The sequence below is a fragment of the Plodia interpunctella genome, chromosome 14 (genome assembly GCF_027563975.2).
Source record: "Plodia interpunctella isolate USDA-ARS_2022_Savannah chromosome 14, ilPloInte3.2, whole genome shotgun sequence".
Lineage (NCBI taxonomy): Eukaryota > Metazoa > Arthropoda > Insecta > Lepidoptera > Pyralidae > Plodia > Plodia interpunctella.
This window is the reverse complement of record NC_071307.1, coordinates 10196230-10222428: the sequence shown is the minus strand read 5'-3', so window position 1 is coordinate 10222428 and position 26199 is coordinate 10196230. Positions and strand designations below refer to the sequence as shown.

Here is a 26199-nt window from a genome sequence, read left to right as displayed (position 1 = left end):
AAGCCCAGACAGCCAGCGTTTGTAGTTTCTTACCTATTTTACGATGTTGTAATAAAAGGCGTAAGCCAAGACTTTTGTATCTTTTAGTTTTATTCCGCTTCTTTCTCTTTTTCATTAAAGTAATTTTTTTCATATCATAGAAGTAGATTTTCTTCATTGCCAAATGTGCACATAAGGCACGATCAATGTATGTACGAGAGATGCTTTTTATACTATATCATCTCACGTACAGTATATGCAGTCATTTAGACCCATGTATGTAGTAAGTACTTTGTTGTACGGAGTACCTATTAATCCATGTTCATACCAAACATTGTCTTAATGGTCTTATTACATAACTATATTTTGCATAGATTTAGAAGAGCCCCGCGCGCGATCCCATATATGGACTGCATTTGGAAAAGCTGCGCGCCAGTTACAAACACGCACAGACCATTTGCAAACAGGCGACAGCCATAATATTGTTTGTTATCAGTTGATTATCAAGTACCTACTTTTTGTTGAATAGTGAATGGCTCACATTAAATGACAGTCATGAATGTATAGTTTTTTTGACAATAAGTGCAACACTGCAAATGTCACTTTGTTATTACCAGACTTCCTCTCCTACTTCCTCGACCACTATGCAATGCAATGGTTGCTGTTGCTAGTTTATTTATAATATGAATTCAATATATATATATATATATATATATATATATATATATATATATATATATATATATACGTTTTTTTTGTTTATTCCTTTGTTTTATTGAGGAGGCAAAGGGTTGTAGCCAAGTCTTCTGTTAAATATTTTTGTCAGTTTGTTGATGATTCATTTGCTGACCTTGCTCTTGGCCGGTTTATTTTAGTGTTGGTGTTGCCGTACTATCGATAGTTTCAATCGAAAGAGGAATACTATCGAACGGCCTATCGATAGCTATTTTGGAGCAATACTGTTGATAAAGAGCAATACTATCGAACCGTGATGATGATTAGACTATCGTTTTGCAATATAAATCACCGTGATTTTTCTTCAAACTATCGATAATCAATCGAAAGGCTAGGAGTTCTCTCTTGGGGGGCAGATCCTGAGTGCACCATCAGGTCATGCTTATCATAATCGTCCATTGTCATGGGACATTAACTTACTCGAGGTACTCGAAGTGCGGCTGGCACTCGCATCGATAAGGAAGATGAGAGAGGTCACTGTCCATTGTGTTCAAGTTCAGACTTACAGTCTGTCCAGAAAATGAAGAAATAAAATGAGGACGCTGTCTCCGCTGGCTGGCAACACTGGGTGTTTATCAACCAATCTTGACCCTTATATTTGGTATTGCAATGTCAAAAAAATGTAAGTAGTCAAAAAAATGTAAAAATTTTCTACACTTTCTGAACAGACTGTACTTTGTATGGAACCCTCGGTGCCCGAGTCTAACTCGCACTTGACCGTTCTCACTTCACATTTCACCAGAGCTGTTGTTAAACATATTTCAAAGTTCTAGTGTCGATGTAACACATTATAAAAAGATGTAACATTGTATCACAAAAAGGAGGATGGATCGATATCTATTGTCAATGTCAAATGGAAAACAAAACTACAATCACAAAAACAAAATGTATTTCAAATTGCACAAGTGTAACTCGCGTCACGACGAAAGTTTTTGTAGAAATACAAAAGTGTTGCCACACTATTATCGAACATTGGTTTTGAAGTTTATTGTTAATTTTTAACATGAAATTTTATACAATCACCTTTGTACATAATAAAATAATATGCCTTTGGGTTTATGTTATTTTTTTCTCTAATAATTTTGATTCCTTACCAAAAATTGTTCGGCTACGCGAACGAAGTCGCGCGCATCAGCTAGTAAAATAATATATTATCATGTCTACCTAAAGTTATATCACAACATTCACTATGCATGATTGCAAACATAGATGCAGATGAATAACACACAAGAATACAATATAAATAGTTGTTGCTTTAAATAGAAATATATTTGTACTGCAGACTATGCGCCATCCACAGAACTCTTTGGCAGATGTCTTTAGTTGATTTTGTAATAAATACTGGAAGTGCAGCTATTTACAAACAACAGAGAAACTGCGACTACTAGTCTATTACTAATTCTATTTTATTGCACACCATTTAGAAAGCCAATAAATAACATGGAATTAGTATCATAAGAGTCACGACGTCGATAACGCTTCTCTGTTATCTTACTCATACCTTACTACTACGCTTAAGTACTTGTTATAAAGAAATAAAAACAATAACCACAGAACTAGCGGGGGCGAAGACAGCGCCCCCTGGCGTTCGCTATGAGTAGATAGTCATCAAGATCATCTGAAAAAGAAAATATTTTTTGTACTATAAGTTACTGTTAAGTAAGCACGACGATTAAGAAAGGTACTGGGCAAATTTGTATGAACTCGAATTTATGTATAATTTGCGAAAGGTCAATATGCGACCGGGAGAATGTTCCCGGTCGCATATTGACCCTTTCGCAAATTGTGATTGTTTCAAGAAAATGTATGCTCAACACTAACCTCCTCTAACGACAGCGGGTTTGATTTCATTTTGGTATACAGGCTTCGGTATCTCTCTGAAATTAAAACAAATAAATCTCAAATAAATTTTCATGTACATTTTATTCACGTACGTTACTTTGTATTGAAAGTATATCTGAAGGTTCGATCGAACACAAGATGAACAGCAAGTGAGAGAGCGACGCACCGTGCGCGAGATGCAGCCGCGCCAGCGCCACCAGCGCCGCGTCGGCCGGCAGCCAGCCGCCGGCGCCGGCGCTGCAGCCGCGAGCGAAGCGCAGCACCAGGCACTCCACCACCTTGTTGCTGGCCGACACCTGCGCGACCACACGCACCGTTTATTGTGTCTCCATGTTAAACGTTCTGTTTACATAATCACATCGCCTAGGCATTATTATTCTGCTCGTCACACATTGGGTAAACTATCTTGGTACGAAAAATTAAAACCAGTTTGAATCCTCATCGATAACTACAAAAGGCAGTGATACAAACGAATTGCTCTTATCTATGCGACAAATACTCAAAGACTAATACAGTTTCCTATCCATTTATATAAAAAATAAAATATTAGGACAGAAGAGATTCCGCATATTTAAAAAAGTTATGTAATATAATTATTTAAGTAGTTTTTAATAGCCTATATTATGTGGGCAATGGCCTCTTCTTTTGTCTTCCAAAGGTCTCTCTAACCTGAGCCACTTGTTGTCAACCAAGCTGAAACATGTCTAAATAATTTCGCCATTTTGTCACCAGAGAGACGGGCACAGATCACCACAATGGGTTCCTGAAGGACGCAGGCGTACGAAAAGTCGACAAGTAAAAAAGTCAAAACTGAGTCATGTGAAAAAATACACTATCCTAAAATAATGTGGGTGTCACCATTATGGAGCAAACACTCGGTCGATATCGGTAAACTATACCAGAAAGCTCTCGTAGAGTAGCAAAGTGATCTGTGGCATTATCTCGGAACATCACCTACGTGATTGCGCCGAATGGACAAATTATTATTGACGTTCATCATTTCTATTCTCTTATACCGATCACGCTCGGTCAAATAGGGCAGTTCCATAAGGGTCGGCACAAAGTTAATTCGGATCAGCTGACCCCGGCGGCGGCCAGCAGCTCGCGCAGGCGGTAGGCGTCCAGCCGCGGCGCGCGGCAGCCGGCGCCCGCGCGCGCGCCCGCGCTGTGCAGCGCGCGCGTCCAGCTCGCCAGCAGCGCGCACAGCGCCGGCAGCTCGCGCGCCGCCACGAGTCCGCTGAGTCGCGCGTCGCGCAGCGCCACCAGCGCGCGGCTCAGCTCCAGCGACGGCCGCGACGGCAGCACTGAGCGCCACACGCGGCGCAGCGCCGTGCGCAGGGACACCGCGTCCAACGGCTCCATCTGTTGAGATACAGACAGCTTTTATTTCATTTAGTCGAATCGAAAATTAATTCGATCGCTATACTATTATTTATTTGCGAACAGTTTCACATGTAGCAAAAAACTGAAAATTAAGAGGTATACTAATTACGACATTGTTGGCAAAAATTCATGGACAAAGGTCAGAGAGGTGCAACACACTTTGAAAGTTCCCGCAGGAACAGAAAGGACTGTCTTAAAAATTCGCGCAGTTAGACACCTACTTCTATGCGTTCAATATATATGCGGAAGAATAAAGCCTAGAAGATAAGGATCGGAGGCAAACTTTTTGTTGATCATTTCAGAGTCGTTCAATCTTTAAAGATCTTATCGTCCTGTAAAATTGCGAAAGTTGAAATCCAAAGGTCAGTGTGATTTGAGCTACAGATCATATCTGGTGGTAAAAAGTTAAGGCGTTTGGTATAATCTGTTTTTCTGAATGCCATCTCCTTCCGCACTTCTAGCGGTAGAACATGTCAGACTACTGGTAGACAAATTATGGCCATAGGTTGTAAGTGCTAGATATAATCCACTAGATTTGTCTGATGGCTGCTCGCCCACATTGGTGAAAAGTACTAAGTTATACCGAAAACGTACTAACATCGATATGCGTGGGACAACTCCATGAGACTAGTGGGATGGAATATCGGTGCCGTGTGCCGCCGTGCTGTCGGGTAATAACATGTAGGATGTACAGTTGACGGACAGATTCCTTTCACACAGAAGTTGTACCTGATCGCATTTCAAGATAGCTCTCATGTCATCAGCGAGACGGCGGAGGTCGGGCGAGAGCGCGCGCCACGGGTCTTGCAGCAGCGCGTTGTCGCGGTTGAGCTCCCACACGTGCGCGTGCTCGTCCGTCAGCACGCGCAGCAGGAAGCCGGCCTCCGCGTGCGCGCGCTGCGTGTGCGGCACCACCGCGTAGCGCCCCGCCGGCAGCGTGAAGAACGTCGCCACCTGCGCACGCGACCGCGGCCGCTGACCAGTCAGCTCTCACTCGTAGCTACGGCTACAGACATGTGCGAGCTGCGCTACGAAACTGCGTTACCTTTTCCACTAGTGCTGAACTATATTGCTCAGGACCATTTCATATTCTCCCGTGGTTGTCGTACGACGCGAATCAAATCAAATTATTTATACAGAAATTACTAGACCCTTCACAGGCACCTTTTCAGGTCAAATGTTATATTTGACCGAGCGAGCAAAGTGAGCGAAGTCTATTCTACTTGGTGCAAAAATATATTTTGTTTGTATGTATGTATAAATGTATGAATGTATGTATGTTTGTAACACGATAACTTTCGAACCGTTAGTCTGATTTTAATGAAGTTTAAAAGGTACTGTAGCGATTGAGATCTGTCAATAGAATGTATAACTATTACTATATTAAACCATCGTTGTGGTGATCCGACTACACATGCAGCACAACATTTGTGACAATGACAACTCTGCTTAGTTTACGTAATAACATTATTATTTTATACTGTGGTATTTTATATTTTGGCATTTTTTTTTCATAATAATGTATTATTATGATGAGCACGACCAGATTGCGTACCCAAGATCAGCTCCCGATGAGCTTCGGTTCAGTTCGGTTTACAGCATGGACATTATTTTTGTCACACGTTGTATGCAGCAATGTCTCTGACGACAATGAAAGCTTTATTGTTGAAATAATTGTTTGCGGACCTCCCTGGCGCGGCAGTGGTGCGTGACGGCGAGCGGCCGGCGGCCCGGCAACTCGTACACGGCCACGCCCACCGCCAGCAGCCGCCGCGCGCGCGCGGGCGCGTACTGCTGCGTCACCGCCACCACCACGTGGCACGCGCGCGCGCCCTCGACCTGGTAACGAAACTCATTTTTGTGTGTGCTTGGCAAAATTTTAAACGAAAAGAAAAAGAAAGGTTCGACTTGTACCATGTGGAATTTGAATCGATTAGGTTTACCTGCACGTGAAACTGTGGGTTGGTATGAGCGGTGGGCGCGGAGGGCGGTCCGCCGGCGTTGTAGCCGCGGCGCCAGCGCCGGCGCGCGAGCACCGCCCGCCACGGCCGCCGGTCGCGCAGCGCCGGCTCCCGCAGCCAGTCGTCCGGGCCCACGTGCACTAACTCCAGCTGACTGAACCACGAGCAGAAGTCCCCAAACGACATCCTGAAAATATTTTCAATTCAATTCTTTCATATTCTACATAGGTACATATTAAATGATATCTACACATTAAATATTGGGAACAAATGAATTTCAAAAATTCTTTCACCAATATGTAGAACGAAATCCTACCAAAAACAACCTGTAAAAAACTAGCCAAGTCTGAAGCTGTTTATACTATAAAACTATAGACTTCAATATTTTTAGGTAAAGCCAAGTATAAGGTAACTTACTACGATTATTACGATATATTTTACGTGACCGACTCTTCACATCTGGGGGCACGGTAGTGATCCCGCCAAGACGAGCCAAGCGAAGCGCAAGGGCACTATATACCTACCTTTTCTCGAAATACACTGTACATTGTACATATTATGAGACCTACGTGCTGATAAATAAAAATCAACTGTCAACCTTACCTAAGCTAAATTCACGCTAGCGAAGCCGAGGGCTTAAGTTAGTAGCATTTTTTGAATTAACTAACAGATTTCTGAATAATCTCATTCTGTAGATGACTTCCTCTTTAAGTTAAATGTATAATTCTAGGGTGAACGAACACGCATAGCGTTAATGACATCATCTAGTTCAGTACATAACCTAGTAAGTGCGAAAAAATGTGAACTAAGTATGTTAATAAGAGAAAATGTTTGTGAAATAACAAAACGATTCTAGTACCCACCTAGTGCTACGACACTCTATTTGCATGATAATAGCATTGACATTGGGATCGTTTTGGTGGAAATAGGGACGAGCGGAGAGCACGAGCCCCGTGCCAACAATAGCACGCGCTCACACGGAGCGCGCGATGTGGAGCGTGGGGCCGACATCCGGGGAATCATTCTCACTAGTTCGATGGAACTAGTGAGAATCAACCCATCCGGGGAGAAAGACGGACAAACATTCCGGAAAAAATGGTTTTGGCTTCTATTCTCACAAAGAGCCCCCGTATTTATTTTTCTTTAATATGTTCTATAGACATAGCCTACTTACAGTTATACTCGTATTATATGTATAATGTATAGATATCTTAAACAGGCTGCGAAGATTTTTGGTGGACAAAGCTTCAATTCATTTTTTGCCGTCAATAAGAGATGTCATCCAATGCCATGTAGGAAAAAGACGACGGACGTCAAAATCGGAGCGCGATTGAGTCATGGGGAATGGCTCAATCGTTTGTGTTAGTTTGTTACCTCTTCACACATTATCTACTCTACGAATCATGGAGACATCTGAGACAGCTGCCAGCTGAGTTTTACCTCACTGGAACGATCAGGCGTTCCATCGCATTTAAGCTAAATATTCTTTTAAATAAATCAACCAAATGTTGTGATTTTGTATGTTCCTCTTCATGCTTTTATTCAACCTACATTCGTGAAATATTGCAAGAAATTAGACTTTTATATCGTGCAACAAACTTTAAATAAATAAATAAAGACGCAAGGAGGAGGAGGGTGTGTATTCGCTGTATGCATGCATAGTTTCAATTACATTATAACATTTTCAGACAGGAACCAGAACGAACATACTTATGTATGTTTGTAGAGTACTTTGTATTTCGAATGCAGTTTTTGAGTTGATACTGACCAAAACTCGTCGTGGTCCGTGACGAGCTGAGCGCGGTCGGCGGCGGACAGCGCGGCGCGCTCGGCGCTGTGCGCGCTCCACGCTCCGCTCCACGCTCCGCCCGCCGCCGCGCGCAGCCGCAGCAGCATGCCCGCCTCCTCCCCCGCCTCCCCCGCCGCCTCCTCCGCCGCCCGCACCCGCGCCAGACCGCACACGCAGTACGGGTGCCCGCCGATCAGACCGGACTGCTGAGCCTACACAATCATCACGTCATGATACAATTAGCATCTAAAACTCGTCGGCAATCTTCATGATCTGATCGGCTCCATATCGTACCGAGTATACGCTACATACAACAATGAGGATAATGCAGCGCGTTCTCTTCCTTTTTGATCTCGGTAAGACGATATTTTTCTGTGATGAATTCCTGTATAATTGTGTTTGTTGGTTTCCAACTTGTTCCAACATATATGTAACGTGCACACTATTACGCCAGTTTTACATTAGATATACGACAGGCAGAGATATCTGTTCGCCACGATCCAACTTATTAAGGGTCGATTAAGTGACACAAGTTGGAAATTAACAAACTAATTAATAAATCGAATGCGGCTACAGCGGCAGACGACAGTGCAAGCCGCCGCAGCCGACGAACCGTTAGTGTACTGACCAGCCCCTGCCTGGGCGCTGCGGTCGCGGCGGTGGCCACGAGCAGCGTGGAGCGCGGCGCGGCGGCGATGAGCGCAGACGCGGCGGCGGCGGCGGCGGCGGCGGCGGCGGCGCGCGGGCGCAGCATCAGGCTCTGCACCACGCCCCCCGTCACGTCGCGCAGGCACGTCGCCAGCTCCGCGCGCCGCGCGCTCGAGTACGACCCGTGCAGTCTGACTCCCGAGGATATCGCAAATATTATTACTTTGAAAAACTAGCACTTATAATAAGATAATTTTTAGTCGTAGGAGTAGTGTCGAGGAGATTTTTAGACGTCTTAAAATCTCGCCAGCAGTCGAGTTGCACTTTTTCGTAAAGGGCGCAGCCCTCGCTCACAGATTATCGAGGCTCGCAGGTGAGTAAACCGGGCGGTCGGCTTTAATATTTAAAGGTTACAAGGATTATGAATGCTTCGACAGGTTTCGCGAACTGCAATCAGTCCCGTACCCTTTCGCCTCGCTTGCTATGGCGAGCGAGATAGAAATAAATACTTCTTGGCCGAAACTTCGAGTTTGTCTCTTTCGCTTGCTATACTTAAAAACGAAAGAGTACCTACGCGACAGTTGATAGTCTAGCAGTAATCAGTTGTACTACAAACTGTACTATTGTACTAATGTCGCAGCATTCATCTGTCAAATTTAATCGAACTTCGCACGAATAAACTTTTGTAGGTTCATATATCCTGTCCTCGTATCTCTGTGCTCTGGGGTAAAGACGTCATCCATGCATGCAGAGAAAACTGGAATACAGTGCATATACGACTTCAATAATAGTGGTAAAAATAGCGAGTCACAAAATCGGAGAAACCAACTTAGCGTACGCCTTCTCGAGCAGCGGCAGCGTGAAGTCCCGGGCGGCGCGCGGGCGCGAGCCCAGCAACCGGCCGCCGCGCGCCGGCAGCCGGTCGTCCACCGCCACCGCGCGCCACTCGCCCCACACCCAGAACCGGAACCGGAAGCGGCCGCAGTAGCCGCGCCGGAAGGAATGCGGCGCGGCCACGCGCGCCAACAGCCGCGGAGTGCCGCGCAGCGCGGCGCACGCGCGCCACAGCGCGCCGCAGCTCAGCGGCCCGGCGCCCTCCGCATCCACCACCCATCTGCGCAGAAATTACTCATTTCATATGCTTCCTAAATAATATTGGCATTAGTGGTAGACCTGTCAAGATGGTCTGCGACTAGATAATCGCAAACTCGTTGCCAAAGGTTCACATGTTGGTCCATTATTACTTGTATTCTCTGTTTACGACATCAATCGACACCTTGAATATTTTCTGTGGAATTTACTACTATATCATCGGTGGCTACTGAGTCTAAGGACTCCGGATCAGCCACCAGCCTTCAGGCTCATGTAACTAGAGATTTTGAACTCATTGAAATGTATTGTAGTTACACCTTTACGCGTAAACAAACGTTAATTATCTACATATAAATTATGTCAGTGTCCAAGTACATAAATATATCGGTGATGAGTCATCATGAGACATCAAACCATTGTACTAGATGTAGGAGTCGCGCATGTTTTTATCTTATGACATGACAAAGTGGAATACGAACTTTGTTTTGAATCATGAAGCTAATTATAATACCGGATCCGTCTTTCTAACGATGGTGATGTGCGAATGGATGGAGCACTATGCCCAACGAAAATGAAAAGGAAAAATGAGAGGTCGGGCATCGGATGAAAGAGATAGCAATTGAAGTGCCTTACATCATAGCAAATGTTCAGCAGCGCTGGCTCTCATATTATTTATAGCTCTGTAGTTTTCATTTCTCAGTCACTTGGACTTGAATCTTTTTTTCATACTTTTTTTACTTGCACTGAAACAATACCTGTCAGCGCCGACGTCGTCGAGGTACTGTCCGGCGAGGGCGGCGGCGTCGTCCCCGCTCCCCTCGCCCCCGCCCTCCTCCTCACCCCCCGCCAAGCTCTCTCCGAAGAACGTCGGGTTGGCACACAGCTCCTGTGCAGACATACACTATATCAACGATAAGCTAATCAAATATTAATACTTCTCAGAAGTCTTAACATCATCAAAATACAAGGATGAATCGCAGTTCGAAGTGAACCACCTACTCGGAAATAAAGTACTATAAACGTAGGTATTTTATTTTCCGAACATTTACAGCGTACTCATACCTTATACCAACATAGCAATAAAATACCAATTACAAATCTATACACATATAAAAAAGAGTTTACAAAAGTTTTTTTAGGTATACTCAAATATTTTGAATTTAGATGAGGAACACATGGTATTGTCTAGTTACCCGAATAAATAAAATATAATACTTGAAAAGGCCAAGATAGAATCCTGTGGCAGAGAACAGGCAAGCCAGCAGCGCGACAGTGGGACACGAGCAGGATACCAAGTGTCATCTAGAGTAGTGTTCGACCGAACATTCGGTTTCGGCCAAAAACGAGGTTTCGGCCTAATAATAATAATACTATCATCCGCACATGAATGCATGTGGTTTATATGCATCATAATATGGCGTTTGGTTCCCGTCCTAGAATATAACTGCAGCACATCCTGCAGTGGATGGCGTACGAGGCGACAAAGGACTAGTAGTTTATAGCTTTGGTAAATATTATCTAATCAAAACATATTAAATACATAAAAACAAAATTAGGAGTTAGAGTTGTAGTAACAGAGTAAGAATTTGAAAAAAAAAAAACTGTACGTTTGTCTGTATGTTTGTACACACTAAACTTCGGAACTACTGGACGGTTTTGAATGAAACTTTTTTTGTTATATAGCTATTAAGCCTGGGCAACATACAGAATGATTTTGAAAACTGGAACTCCTGATGGAGAACTATGATGGTACAGCTGAACTATAGGAAATATATGTACATAGATATGATGCCTTAACAAAAGTTGTTCAGTCTGATGAGCATTTTCTGTTGAGGTATAAAAATCGAAGATCTAGAACACCTGATGCAGACCCATGAAATCCAGCCACGTTATAGGAAATATAGAAATGACGCCTGGCATTTCCTGCTGATGTATAAAAATCGAAGTTCTGGAACATATGAAGAAGAGTCATAATGGCCCAGCTAAACTATAGGAAATATAGCTTTTCAGTCTGCCGAGCGTCTCCAGTACGTATAGGTATCGTTACGCTTTGTCTGTACTCTAATTCTCTAATAATGTTGGCTCCTTACCAAAAAGCCAATAGGGCAACAGCTAGTTTAAAAAATAAATGATTTGATTTTGAATAGGCTAAAAAGCTTTGACAGCTGATCAACACTAGCATTCCCAAAGATGGTTGACATCAAGTCGTAAAATCCCAGGCAAAAGTTAAAAATAAGCCCCCGGACGAGTGGGCTATACAACCGGCTCAATACCTAGTTATTTAATGCATAGCAAGCTAAAATATTACGGGCAGTGGCATACAAAAGGTATCACAATACTGTTATGGTCAGCAAGCCACTAGCAGCACAATAGACAATGCACTGCGCCGGCGCAGGCCGCGATTTATGTTAATTCCGACCTGGATTGTGATAAATGATGAAAGTCACAATTCTTCAGTTTCCACTGATGCGGGCAATGACACAAATAAGATGGATATTTTAAATCGTTATCATTTCGCGTGCGTTATATTCTAATATGTCTTCAGTTTATAACTAAGATGTTGAGCCGTGCCCGTCTTGTCAAGTGCGGACATGACCACGCATGCAGCAGCTGCAGGCGGCACCAGCGGCCGCCGACCAGACGTTATTATTCTCGGCGAAGTCAGTTGTTCGCGTCTCGCAGCTTCACTAATTATAAAGCATAATTAGTTATTTGTACCGAGTGCTATATACGCGCAACCATTTGTAATGAACGTTTCATGTCACGGCGAGAGCTGCAGTTTTTGGGTTAATTCGTATTTTATGATTATGTAAATTTCCCTTGAGCTGTACTAGCGCCGCACCTGTGTCAGTAAGCCGGCCCCATCGACGTGCGTGCGCGTACGCAGCTCTAACTGTTCCGCCGCACCTGCGACCGACGGCAATGTGCGACGTTTTTCGCGTTTCAAACGTCAAAATTTACATCGTTCGTTTCTTTCATACAATCTAAATAGTTTACTGCGCCAAAACGTTTCTGGATCGCAAAAATAATCGCAGTCATAGCACAGGTTTGGAGCACGTAACATCGGCAAAACATAACCTCTAGGTTCCTAGTTATAGCAGTAGTCGGCCCTAAGATCCAACAGCAGAGCAGCGCGCGCCGGGCGCTCGCGTGCGACACGACCACTACAACATTTCTATTCATTCCTTCCTCCTCTACTACTCCTACCCACCAGTAAAAAAAACTAGTTGTTAAGACCTCGCGAAAACAATATTGTTTAAAAAGAAATTGTGACTATTTCAAAAACGACTTAACCGATTTTGATGCCTCACGAACTTCAAAAATCTATTGACGGATCGTACTTAGGTACCTTTTAAATTTCAGCAAAATCAGACCAATCGATAGTTATCGCGTTTCAAACATACATACAAAAATGTATTTTGGATCCAGGTTGATTTGAGGACCTCGCTCGTTTCGCTCGCTTAGTAAAAAATCATTGCGATAGCTGTTTCCGGAGATATAAACTGTGAACGGATCCCGGAGCGCGGCGCGCGGGCGCGTTGATGTCTTTTCAAAGCTCTTGATGCTGCACGAGATCGATAATAATTGTTATAATATAAAATTACCAATTTAGTTCTATTCAATATCAATTGAATCATGACTGGGCATTACGGTGTCGACGATTTTGCTTGCTTTTGCTATCACGTACGTAACTGGACGTGAGCAGATCGAGAACAATATTGTGATGCGGATTGTCTCATACCTTTTGCATGAAGTGAGAAGAAATGCTAGAATATAAACAATTCTCAGTGTCTCGAGACGCGCAGATGTGGGTGACGGTTTAAAAGCCATCTATTACATTTTACCAAGATAGTTTAAATAAATAAATATCAAATCACACAGATTGAGCCAGCCCCAAAGTAAGTTCGAGACTTGTGTTATGGGATACTAACTCAACGATACTATATTTTATAACAAATACTTATATAGATAAACATCCAAGACCCGGGTCAATAAAAAAAAGATCATTTTCCATCATGACTGGACCGGAGATCGAACCCAGGACCTCTCGGTTCAGTGGCAAGAACTAATACCACTGCGCCACCGAGGTCATTTTATCTTAGAAACTATAAGCAATAGACATGGCCTTCGAGACTGTCGATTGTAGCTAAGCTTAAGCTAGCTAGCTTGGTTGGTGGCGCCACTGCGCACGTTATTTGTCGGGTCCGTGTAAACAAATCATAAAAAATATCTCCAGAAAAAATATAATAAATTTGAGTGTACTATCCTGCTTATAAGTGAAGTAATCAATAGTGACTGTGTTATCCAAGGGAACTTTTAAAGATAAGTGACTAAATTGTATCATAATAAATACGGACTAACAGTACTGCAATTTAAAGACTTTGTGCTTTAAGACATTTGTAATCTTGTTTTAAAATAGTTGATATTGGAGGCATATAACATAAATGACGTTATAAATTTGTCAACCTAATAAATTTTAGTGGGACAGTGCTAAAAACCATGAAAATACTATAATAAATTCCGTTATCTAATTCAAATATTTCACACCCATAATAATATTGAACACAAAGACTCACACCAGCTTACAGCATGCTTAAGGTATGCTTAAAGCATGCTTAAAGCAAACATTAAGCATTGCGATTTCAGAGCCATCTATACTTGACTTGGAAAGTTATATAGGTCGGTAAAATAGCAGTGGAAGGAAGATTAAAACCGCAAATTCGACATATGACGTCAACTGCAAATTAGCATTGCGGTAGCGGACTATGCTGTAGACTCCGAGAGTCTAGGTTCGAATCTCAATCACCAATGAAAAATTTTTGTATTTAAAGAGATTAATTATTGAAAGAATACATACAAATTTTATAAGTATAATGGATAATGTAACAGTAAGAAAGAAATTACATAAATCAATATCTGAGACGGACTTGACGACACTAATTCACTGCCATAATAATAGTAATTTATTAAACTCGACAATAATCATGGATTCAACTATGCACAGCTTGCAAAATATGACTACGAATTATGATGCATCTTATATTGATGACCTTAAAGTTGAAATAGAAAGCATGAAGGAAAAACTAACAATTGCGGATAAAGAAATTGAGAACCTCAATCTACAAAATAACAAATTAGATCAAAAAATACAAGAACAAGATAAAAAAATTGAATTACTAAAAAAACTCGCAACGGATAATGCTGCTAACAATAAACAAATCTCAACACCAATAAGTAAGAAAATATTAAAAATTAGAATGAGAACACCAAGGATATCCCCATTGCACTTGGACAGAAGCGTTTGTGCAAATACCATCAGTTCATTAAGAAATTACTATGAAATTAATCAAACTCCTAATATTAAAACGATTAGCTCTTTAAACACGGAAGATAAACATATGATAAAAAAATTAAATATTAACGAGAAGGAATCCGATGGTGGGACTATTGATTTTGGAGTAACAGCAAGCAAATTGAAGCAGAGGACACTAAAAAAAGTCATCATCGTATCGGATGAACAAGGACGCGGCCTTCGAGATAAACTTCAAAATCTGCTAGGGACTGAATATTTAGTGTTTTGCTATTCTAAGCCAGGTGCGACAGCAGGCAGCATCTTAAACAATTATTTAATGGCTGACCTTAAGCAACTTACCAAAAATGATGTTGTTATATTTGCAGGGGGAATAAATGACAAAAACCCATTTAATTTACAGTTAGATATAAGTAAATGGCTTAATTCTTTATCCAATACAAATGTAATTATTAGTGAAATTCCTTATAACTTCCACTTAAATGAAAAGAAAATTAACTATACATTGCAATTTATTTGTAAAAATAATAGAAATGTAGTGTTTATGGATATGGACTATAGTAGAATATTACCTAGTAGAAAGCATTTTGCCTTAAATCTTTCTAGATCTTTACTCAGAGAAATATTACGCATGGGTTATAAAGCAAACATAGAAATGTATAATAAAAAGGTGATCTCACAGGAAAATATTCCTTGTAGTTGCCACAGAAAAATGTATAAGAATCAAATGACTCAGACTGACTTAGTTAATAAGATTGACAAATGTTACAATATATCTTCTAATAATTCTAATATGATTGATAATAATGATCTAAATATTAACAATGACAATTCCAATAATAATAATAAAATAAATGACATATCTTCTGGTGATAAACTTAATTGTAATAATAATAATTTATTTCGTGACTAATTATTTATATATTATGCACCAAAATTTGAATGGGTTGATCAGTAAATCTGATTTATTACTAGTTTGTTTGGATGAGCTAGCTTGTGAAGGTAAATATATTGATATACTATGTATAACTGAACATAATATGATTAAAGGGGATGAACTCAGTCTAGTATTAAGTGATTTTAAGTTAGCATCAAGTTTTATGAGAAAATCTCGAGATGGTGGTTCTTGTATACTAGTCAGGGGCTCACATAGATATTCAGAAATCAAAGAATTTATAAATATCTCAATTCCAAATATATTTGAATGTTCTGCGATAGAATTGCTTGATCACAATACAATTATAATCTGTATCTACAGGAGTCCAGATAATAAGAACCATATATTGGATACTTTTTTTGATAAATTCAATTCAATTCTGGAAAAGCGTAAACAGAAATGCAAGGTCATTATATGTGGTGACTTTAATATAGACGTATTGCAAAGAAATAAACAAACAAATACTTTTCGTAATTTAATATACTCCCATGACCTCAAATTTGAATTTGAAGAAGCTACTCGTTTATCTAGTGGAAAGTGTATAGATAATATTATACATAATACAAATCGCTCCAAGAGTGAGTTACGTGATTTTGCATTATCAGACCATTCAGCTCAGATATTGAAGTTTTCTATCAGAAAAAGTTGTTGCTTTAAAATCTGGTATAGAATAAAACGAGATTTTTCTAAATATAATCGGTCAATTTTTATTAAATACATCGGTCAATTAAGCTTTTTGAGTACTTACGAGTCAAACGACCCAAATGTAGCATTAAACGAATTTTATGACTTATTTAAATTAATATATGACCTTTGTTTCCCACTGATTCGAATGAAACAATGTACCCAAAAGCGACCTAGATGGATAAGTAAAGGTATTAAGATTTGTAGCAAACGTAAACGAAGTTTACTGTGGAATTATAGAAAGAATCCAACAAGAGAGAATGCAACCGTTCTACGAGCCTATACAAAACGTTTTAAACGTATAATTATGTTGACACAAAAATCTCAAAATGATTATTATATACGACAATCGAAAAATAAAAGTAAAGCCACTTGGAACATTATAAATCAGAATAAAACTAACTTCCCGAAAGAGAATATTGAGGAAATACACGTAGACAACAAAATAATTACGGATCCCATGCTAATAGCAAATGCATTCAATGATTACTTTATTAATGTAACAAAACCGGATGAAAATATGGGTAATAATTATAATAATACAAGTATAAAATTTAACAATTTAAATTCAATTTTTTTGACTCCAACAATTCCGATTGATATTTATGAAATAATTATGACATTAAAAAATACTAATTGTACCGGATTCGACCAGATATGTACCATGGTTATCAAAGATGTCGCTCACATCATTAGCGCAGTACTAAGCCACGTTATCAATATTATTATACAAAAAGGTGAATTTCCAAATAAACTAAAAATATCATTAGTAAGACCTTTATTTAAGAAAAATGAAAAATATCTGGTAAGCAATTATAGACCATTAGCTTTAGGATCGATCTTTTCCAAAATTATTGAAAAGGTAATAAACAAGCAATTTTATGATTTTTTTGAGTCGAATGATGTATTCTCACAGCAGCAATATGGGTTTAGACCTAATAAATCTATAAACCTTGCTATTTACGACTTTTTATACAAAACAATGACTGAAGTTGATAAAAGGAGGCCCTGTATAGGATTGTTTATGGACATGTCATTGGCGTTCGATCGTGTCGACCATAGTATTCTGTTGGATAAGTTATATCATTATGGTATTAGAGGCAATGCTTACCAACTTATCAAATCTTATCTCACAGATAGACAACAAATAACGCAAATTGACAGAATTTGTGTGAGGACAAAAACGGAGTCAAAATATTACTCTGATTGCAGAAAGGTTCCTAGAGGTGTCCCACAGGGTAGTGTTTTGGGCCCATTGCTGTTTTTGATTTATATCAATGATCTCCCTCTAATAACAAAACACCATGTTACACTCTTTGCGGACGATAGCACTATATTATTTAAAAGTGATAATATTGAAAGCACAAATTCGGAAATCATACATACCTTGACATTAATAACTAATTGGCTGAATAATAATAAATTAAAATTAAATATTAACAAGACTAAATTAATAAATTTTAAACAGAGACATAAGAATAATAAAAAAATTGACATTCCATTCCTTAATCAAAATATCTCTGAAATTGAAGTTACCAAATTCCTAGGACTGTATATTGACAATAAATTAAATTGGAAATCACAAATCGATTATCTGTGCAAACGTTTGAGACAATTCTCTTATGCTCTCTTTAGACTTCAAAAAATAGTTAATCTTAATACTGTTCTTACGGCTTATCACGCCTACGTCAATTCAACATTACGATATGGTGTTATGTTCTGGGGTAATGCCACTGAAAAAGAATTTATTTTCAAGGCTCAAAAACGTTGCATCCGATCTATTTTCCAACTCCAACAAACAGACACGTGCGTGCCATTTTTTAAAAAATTTAAGTTATTAACATTACCCTGCATGTATATATTTGAGTGTGCTGTTTTTGTGCATACACACAAAGATAAATTCTCGTTTTATACGCGGGCTCGTAATAATTCAACCAAAATAGCGTTAGCTGTCTGTAATACAGCTTTGATGCATAAAAGCGTATTTAGAAGAGCACCTGAAATATACAATAACTTACCTAACTCTTTAAAATCAGCAAGTTTAAAAATATTTAAGAAAGACCTTCATAAGCTACTTGTTGAGAAATGTTATTACAAACTAGAGGATTTCTTGGAGGACAAGCTCTAAGTTTCTGAGTACATTACATTTAACTTGATTATTTTAAATAATGTTGTCTTTTATATTTTGTACGCCACTAGGCAGAATACAGAGCACTTTCTATGTTTATTAACAACACTTTTATACCTGTATTTACAAATAAATATTTTTGATTTGATTTGATTTGAGCTAACAGTAGATCTCTGTGACGGCCATCGCCCGTCGAGCTGCGCTGGCGCCGGGTCACGCACCTACTCAATAATCTGTTATTTGCACGTGTCGTCTATAGGCGGACTGAAGTTTTTTAGAAATTAAACAATCATCTATAAAGTTATACAGATTATTTTTCTGGATTAAAGAAAGATAATCTAACTTCTTTTCTTTGTGACGAAATTCAAGCTATATTTATAGCGACCGAATGGAAGCCAGCAGGCATGAACGAACACTTTCCAATTCATAACATTAGCCTATAAATTAGTATTTGATTGCCGAAGATCAGTGATAAAAAGCAAATAAAATGTGAACGAAAGCGGCGCTCGCTCACTCCGCTGCGCCCCAGCTCGGCTCCTGACACCGCCAGGGAGGATGTACATCACTTAGTGACATTAAATACCGCTGGTGTCACGCATACGAGCTCCGCGAGGTCTTAGTTGTCTATGTAGATGCGCCAGTAACGCTCGGGTCAGATTACATTCCATATCCGACCCGAGGCCGACGTTTTACCGCTCGTAATTAGACTTTCTTCATTTACTCCAGAAATTGGTATTCACAAATACAGTTCCCTCGCGTGCGCGTCTGCAGCACGCGCGGCCCAGATAGACCCGGCGTCCTTGTGCGGGAATCACGCGAGTCGGGATAGCTTGCGCGCTGTCTACTAGGTGCTTTGTTTTGATAAAATTTAAACCAACATTAGATGCTTTGGGGTGGTTTAGGATTCAGATATGATGTCCGCATGTTTGTATCAATGATCAAGATAAGCCGTAAACTATATTGTTTTCAGAACGTGATAAAAAAGTGACCCTACTGCAAAGGACACAGCATCTTAGTAGAGATAATTTTTAAACAAGTAGATAACCATTTATTAACATTGCGATGTGACACTATAATCTGGTCATATTTTATTGTAATCTTCCTAATATATTATAACGTTAGGACCCTTCAGTGTTGTAACGAGCAAGAAGCGCGTGACGTAACGCTGGTGTCAATATTTGCGGGCAAGTGTGCCAATGCCGCGCGCGAGGACGGCGGACTAGAGTGCGCCCGGGTCGCTTCTCTGTATTTATTATTCTTAAGTTAATTCATTTGAATTATTTAAATTTTTTATTGTGTAATTCTATTGTTATATTTAAATCTAAATTTACCACACTTCTTTATAACCATCTTTAAGGTGGGACATTAAATTATACCTGAGCCTAATGTTTTTATCGATGTTGAGGGTCTCTAACCGCTCCACCACTCCCGCTTCAACTGTCACCAATGCGGACTCCGGTAAGAGCAGACGTCGCGAGTGAGCAGCGGTTGAGTAGTAGTCGGTGAAGAAGGTACTCACGTGAGGCCGGAGCCACTGCACGGACCGGCGCTGCTCGCCGAGCGCGCGCGCCGGCGGGAACTCCGCGTCCTCCCACAGCGCGCCGCCTCCGCACTCCTCCGACCCGCTCCAGTACCTGGACGACACCAACAGGTCAAAACACCATGGTCTTGTCGACAGAACAGAAAAAACAATAAAACAATGGAAATATGAAGTAGCACTTCTCTCACTCTCATTTCAATCACCCTACACTTGTTTCAATAAAGGAAAATAACTAGCAAGTTCATACCCTAAAGCTATCTCTGAATATTAGCGCCTCCACGAGTTCATTTGATACATCGATGTGATTCAGTGAGTGTGCTACACGCTCGCCCGCAAGCAGGGAAGGTATACAAAGAAATACCTACGATGCCATTGTCAATTATTGAAGTTTCCGTGACCTGAGCTCAGCTACGTATCGCATGTCACGTGGCCGTTTCCTTAAACCTAGCAATTCACCAATAGGTCAATACTCTGAAGGCTTATTTGTTTATTTTTTAACGTTCTACATAATGGACCACAGGCTATTCTCAGCTCTAAAGTACTTAATTCCATTATTGATTTCACGACTGAACCGATATAATATCAAATGAATTATTATTTGTAAATTGGTAGATTGGTAGCTACAAATTAAACTTAAAAAACAGTGATATAAAAAAATATAGGACTCGACCGGGTATCGAAACCACGCCCCTGCATAATACACCTCATTTTTTAAATCAATACTTATAATAAAATAGAAGAAAAAAAAATCCTGTACATTAAATTTATTTACATAAAAATAAAATTAGGCGATAGAGTCATCACAGTGTAACAGAGAAAGAATTCGAAAAAAATCTCTGTCTGTCTGTATGTCTGTCTATTTGTACACGCTAATCTTTGGAACTACTGGACGGATTTGAATGAAACTTTTTTGTTATAAACTATTAAGCCTGGGCAACATATAGGGTATAAATTATTTTGAAAACTGGAACACCTGATGGAGAACAATGATGGTACAGCTAAACTATAGAAAATATTGAAATGACGCCTTAACAATATAAAAATCGAAGATCTGGATCACCTGAAGAAGAGTCACAATAGTTCAGCTACACTATAGAAAGTATACTTTTTCAGTCTCATTAGCATCTTCTGTATGTATAGGTTCGTTACATTTGTCTGTATAAATAAATTTCTCTAATAATTTTGACTCCTTACCATAAATTGTTCGGCCACGAGAACGAAGTCGTAGGCATCAGCTAGTTGATCATATGGGATAGTTTGTCCAGCCCAAACGCGCGCAAACCAAAATTTACTTATATGTTACTTTACTTATTTGTGGGCCGGGCGATATCAGACGTCACTCACGACGTCAACTCTGCCTACATCCCGACATACTGAGACAAATTGAGCTCGTCATGTGGAGTGACGCGCGCGGGCGTCACAACACCGCAGTGCACGAGAGACTTCACCTGGAGAGCGTGGAGTGCTGGTCGCCGCGCCGCGCGCCCACTCCATCTGCGAGGAACACGAGAATACTTGGCATTTGCACAACAAACATCACAATAATTACATTGAAAACAGCTAGAATAACCTCACTCATACGTTACCGGATTGACTGCCGTCGATACTTTGTCGGTCATGGTTCCGTTCCCTCACGCAGGTAGCTTCATGACCTGAAGGCTAAAGGGCACAGTTGTGCTCGTGTGTCTCATGCCCATTGAAACCAACACACACACGTACTAATAAAAATCTTTCTCTAGGGGAAATGATAACGAAGACCCAATTCTGTAGTTTCTTCTACACCATGTGCTGGTGCTAAGCAGACATCGTGCTACAAAATCTGATAAACTATTCAGGTACTGAGTTGCCGAGACTTTGATTATATTCAAGATCGAAATAGTTAATACCTACAGCAAATTTTGTTCGAACAAAGGCTACCTCCGCGAAATATTGATATTATAGTGAGGCATGCAGAATATCGGATTAGCTTCCGGCTCGAAGCTGAAATTGACACGTTATGAATAACAACGCGCCGCGAATCCCGATGTGGCAGTGACAATGTGTTAGGCCAAGCAGGAAGACGACTGTTTTATTGAGTACAGTGTTGAAGTTGGTGCGCGCCCGCATCGCATGACTACTGCTCGCCGACGTGGAAACTACGGAATAACTAATCGAAGTGGACATTAACTTATATTTCCGGACTACAAGAGTAATGGTTCATCTCTGGCTAACGGGGGTCCCTCGCGGCGGTCGTGGGGTGGGAGAGTGGGGGGATAGCTGCTCGAACAAATTGCGAGGTGCAGTGCGCTGCGCCTGCGCCGCCACTTCCGCGCAAACCCATTATTGCAAGACTGATGACTTCGCGTGCTTTCAACTGCGATTAGACAATCGCAAATATTACTTATGTTATCATCGCCGCATGTTCTTGCTGCGTTATGAGTTTTCACAATATGCCTATAGCGTGCTGGTAGGTTCCTGCCTACTTCAATAAAACAACAGTACCTATATGTAACGATAACGGATTATGATAAAAATTATGTCATTAATCAGGTTGACAGATCGCATAGGATATATTTTTTTAACTAAAATAATAATTCTTTTATTGGAGCGATTCCGATTCCTGTGGGTACAGCAGGCCTGTGGGTCAACTTTTACGAAGAACGATTCCAATGCAACTCAGTTCAATTTAGGAACCTAAAATGAATCGCATTAATACTAAAAATTAAGTCGATGGTACGAATTTGCGATGCAGTTCAGTTTAGGTCGTAAAATGTATCACGTTAAGAGATGATGGTAAGCCCCCAGAATCCTAGAAATTAGATACCTAAGTAGTTGAAAAGCACCGAAAAGAAAATCGGAATATTTTGCAGACCATATCTAAATTCCTTAACGATTTAAAGGGCGTGTTAAGAAACACTAATATGATTATAGTCAAGACGTGGCGGAGCACAAGCGCCGTCGGATGGCGGCCGGGACAAGACGGCCGCGGGTTGGTACACTTCGTCGCTGAGAAAAACACGAACTTTCATTTTCTCAGGCGCTATCTGTCCCGATCTTTAGATTGCCATCGCACGCCCAACATCATTTTTAACTACTTTCACTGGAAGCAAATTGTTGCTAATAAAATAATGAGACCAGCCTAGGGCCTAGTCCGGGTTTCCTGTGAAAGCGTGGACACCCCGACTGAGCCAGTTCATGTTATTAAGAGCCGTAGATAAATGTACGACGGACTTTATTACCAACCCGCTAGCTTCGTATGTAAATTAATACGTACGTATGGGAGTGTCGATATCTGCGTTGACCTATCGTTCAGATGCAGGTCGCTGCAGCGGCTGCAACCTTTATTGTCTATTGCAAAATTTTCATATTATAATACATACTTATGTGCGCAATCGATCTCAAATTTTTGCAGAGGTAGGTTGAGAGTATTTGTTGCACGGGTAATCTGGTTGGTGGTGGTTTATCTATGGAAGTACCCTAATTAGTTTTTTTTTATTAAATCTGAGCTCAATGTAACAACATAATTATTTATTACTTAAGATATACCATATTATTGTATTAATATTAAATAACGTGCTTTCCTTGAAGCTAAAAGATTCGTTTTTGTTATTCCAGCGAGGTTACGGAGACCATTAAGATAGACAAGATTCTCTCGTCTGCTCTGACCCACCATTCAAATTCTGTTTGTTTTGATTATATTTAGATACATAGGTGTGGCCACAATAGCGACGAATCTATTGCGATACCAGTGGTATGATAGAACCGAGTGGGCATATTTACCCATGTTTATACCAGATCGCGTGAAGTTGATAAAAAATCTGAAACCCGAGCGTGACGACTTGCCAATTTTTTTTAAGATTTCAGAGTACCAGATGATTCAGTTATCAACTCCTAATCAAACTGTAACAGGCTTCCATCCTACAACCTCGGGTCTGGATAAAGCGGTCACCAGTCAGTACACTTAACCAAGGCAGTCTAATAGATAAGCCTGAATGGCATAGGTATCCAAATGGATCGTTCTGCGTATGATGTGCTAGTTCAGACTACATAGTACATTACAGTTACATAAGTTGTAGATAAGTACTTACTGGCATGTCCATTGGTCTTAGCGGGCGCGACGAGCGGCGGCACGGGCGTCAGCGGCAGCGGCGGCGGCGACAGCGGCGACTGCGGGCGCGAGCCGCGCGTGCGCACGAACTTCTTCATGCGCCGCGCCCCCCGCTCTCTGCCACACAACACATTATGTACTTACTATCACGAATATCACGACTTGGTCGCGGTACAACTTTTTAAAGCGTCGTGCTTTCCCAAACTACCCTCTAGCTTTTCACCGAACATAACATGTATTATGCTTAAATTAAAAAAAAAAAACTAGTGCAGATCGGGTCCCGTGCCTGCACCGCAAGTAGGTGGTGTAACCGCTCAAGTATTCCATAGCGCTGCTGACCCAGCACTACACATTCTGCTCGATGCATTTTGTAAAATATAGCTGGTAAGCACTTACCTACTTACGTACCTATCTATGTAGTCTTTATTTTTATTCGTAGTAATAGTACCTCCGCGATGCGATGTAATGTACCGTTTGATGTAATGCTCTGATACAAAATCCAAACCGTTTCACTTTTACAGTTTGCCTCACGATTATATAGGTCGTGCGCATAAGTCATCACGAGTATTTGCTTAGTGTCTTACAACAATACGTTGAAAAATTAATGACATTGTAGGTCGCTAAGTAGGTAGGTAGCAGTGTTACAGACATCCTTGAGGCGACACATTACATCACAAGAACTGAAACATCAACAAGACGCGCGCAACCTCCGCATATCCGTGGTTCCAGCTACCGGGAGATTAAGATGGTATCTGCTCCGTGAACATCCCTAGGGAACTGATTGTGGAGATAGCGAGGTAACTCACACGGCAGCGAGGGGTGACGAGGCCGGCGGAGCACTTATCAACACAGAACACTTTAGGGCATACTATCTCCGATTGGAGTCCACTCGCGAGTCGCATATCAGAGTAAAGGTGGAGCGCAGTGAGGCGTACACGTGCGTCGCGAGCGGCGGTCGCGCGCTCACTGGCATCGGACAGCTGCGCCAGCGCCGGTCTTGCCCCACGCTGGACAGTGCTCCATTCCCACTAGACGGTTTGATTACAGGTTCTATCCAATTATAATAGGTACGAATATTGAGTCGGTTCGGTGTTGTACCTACTACTGCGGTGTTCTCCGTTTTATATTTTAGTTAGGCGTTATAAACAATATATTTATTATGCGCGCCACCGTGCGAGTTGGGACCTATATCTATTGCCGGCTATACACTTTCAATAATAGTTCGCCATGCAAACTTACGGATACGAATTCCGTATATCATGGCTTTTTCTCACAAACTACGCACTGTTGGTCGTTCGCCTCGGCATCTGTGGCGCTTGCTCAGGAGACATGAGTTTGCGCTGGCAAACCATATTATGCCAGGTACCAACTCTTGTGGCAAGCATTGTACCAACCACACGTATCAACCATCCGAAGGCACATGCACCATCAGAAACAGCTTAACAAAAGATACTTATATATATACTATAGTTCTTATAGTTGTGTGTCGACCTCGGTGGCGCAGTGGTTAAGTTTTTGCCACTGAACCGAGAGGTCCCGGGTTCGATCCCCGGTCGGGTCATGATGGAAAATAATCTTTTTCTGATTGGCCCGGGTCTTGGATGTTTATCTATACAGGGTGTTACTTTGCATTCTTGCCATATTCACAGAGGTTGTTATATTACTGATTCTGAACACAAATCAATTAAAAAAACATGATCAAAAGTTAGGTATTTTTTTTAAGAATATTTTATTTAATCGACATTATGTTATGAACAACACTTATTATCGAAACATATGCACATCACTAGTCCGTCGGCAAACTTGAGTACATAAGTCGGCAAAAAAAGCTCCGCCCCTTTTCTTTGTGCGGCGTAAACGCCGACCGACGGCCAGCCATCCCCGCAACCCCGCAACGCACCACCACCCCGCCCCAGTCTATTCGCGACGCCGACGCACGGCGGATGTCAAGATTTCGCTCGCTCCGCTCGCTCCGCTCGCTCTGCTCGGTCCGTGTTGTTTAAGTTGCGTATCACAATCAAATCAAGAAAATGACTGAAGCGTATACCAACCACGAGTTGGTGGAAATGGTGCGCTTGTATGC

At 41.0% G+C, this 26199-nt stretch overlaps 1 protein-coding gene across 5 annotated transcripts; it reads right to left on the bottom strand.

The window, feature by feature from the left end:
• Positions 1-1581: 1581 nt before the first annotated feature.
• LOC128675327 (calpain-8-like) lies at positions 1582-25153 on the bottom strand. Of its 5 annotated transcripts, none has more exons than XM_053754650.2 (15): positions 24923-25153; positions 24097-24233; positions 21478-21523; positions 20009-20123; positions 10185-10315; positions 9167-9451; positions 8318-8528; positions 7669-7901; positions 5883-6087; positions 5626-5778; positions 4669-4914; positions 3640-3918; positions 2723-2852; positions 2536-2591; positions 1582-2332 (listed from the first exon to the last, which is right to left on the bottom strand). In XM_053754650.2, exons 2-15 carry the CDS (start codon positions 24212-24214, stop codon positions 2306-2308), a joined length of 2235 nt encoding a protein of 744 aa, XP_053610625.1. In that variant the 5' UTR covers positions 24215-24233; positions 24923-25153; the 3' UTR covers positions 1582-2305. The 5 variants fall into 5 exon arrangements, with proteins under 5 accessions (XP_053610625.1, XP_053610628.1, XP_053610627.1 ...); XM_053754653.2 differs by having other exon boundaries at positions 4669-4893; positions 24923-25147; XM_053754652.1 differs by lacking the exon at positions 24923-25153 and adding an exon at positions 24513-24916.
• Positions 25154-26199: the final 1046 nt, after the last annotated feature.

Coding starts and splice junctions, on each gene's coding strand:
- LOC128675327 (XM_053754650.2), bottom strand. CDS start 24,214: ATGAAGAAGTTCGTGCGCACGCGCGGCTCGCGCCCGCAGTCGCCGCTG. Junction 3,919..4,668: donor CTATCTTGAAATGCGATCAG/GTACAACTTCTG, acceptor GTATCTCAACAG/ATGGAGCCGTTGGACGCGGT. Junction 2,333..2,535: donor ACCCGCTGTCGTTAGAGGAG/GTTAGTGTTGAG, acceptor TTTCTTTTTCAG/ATGATCTTGATGACTATCTA.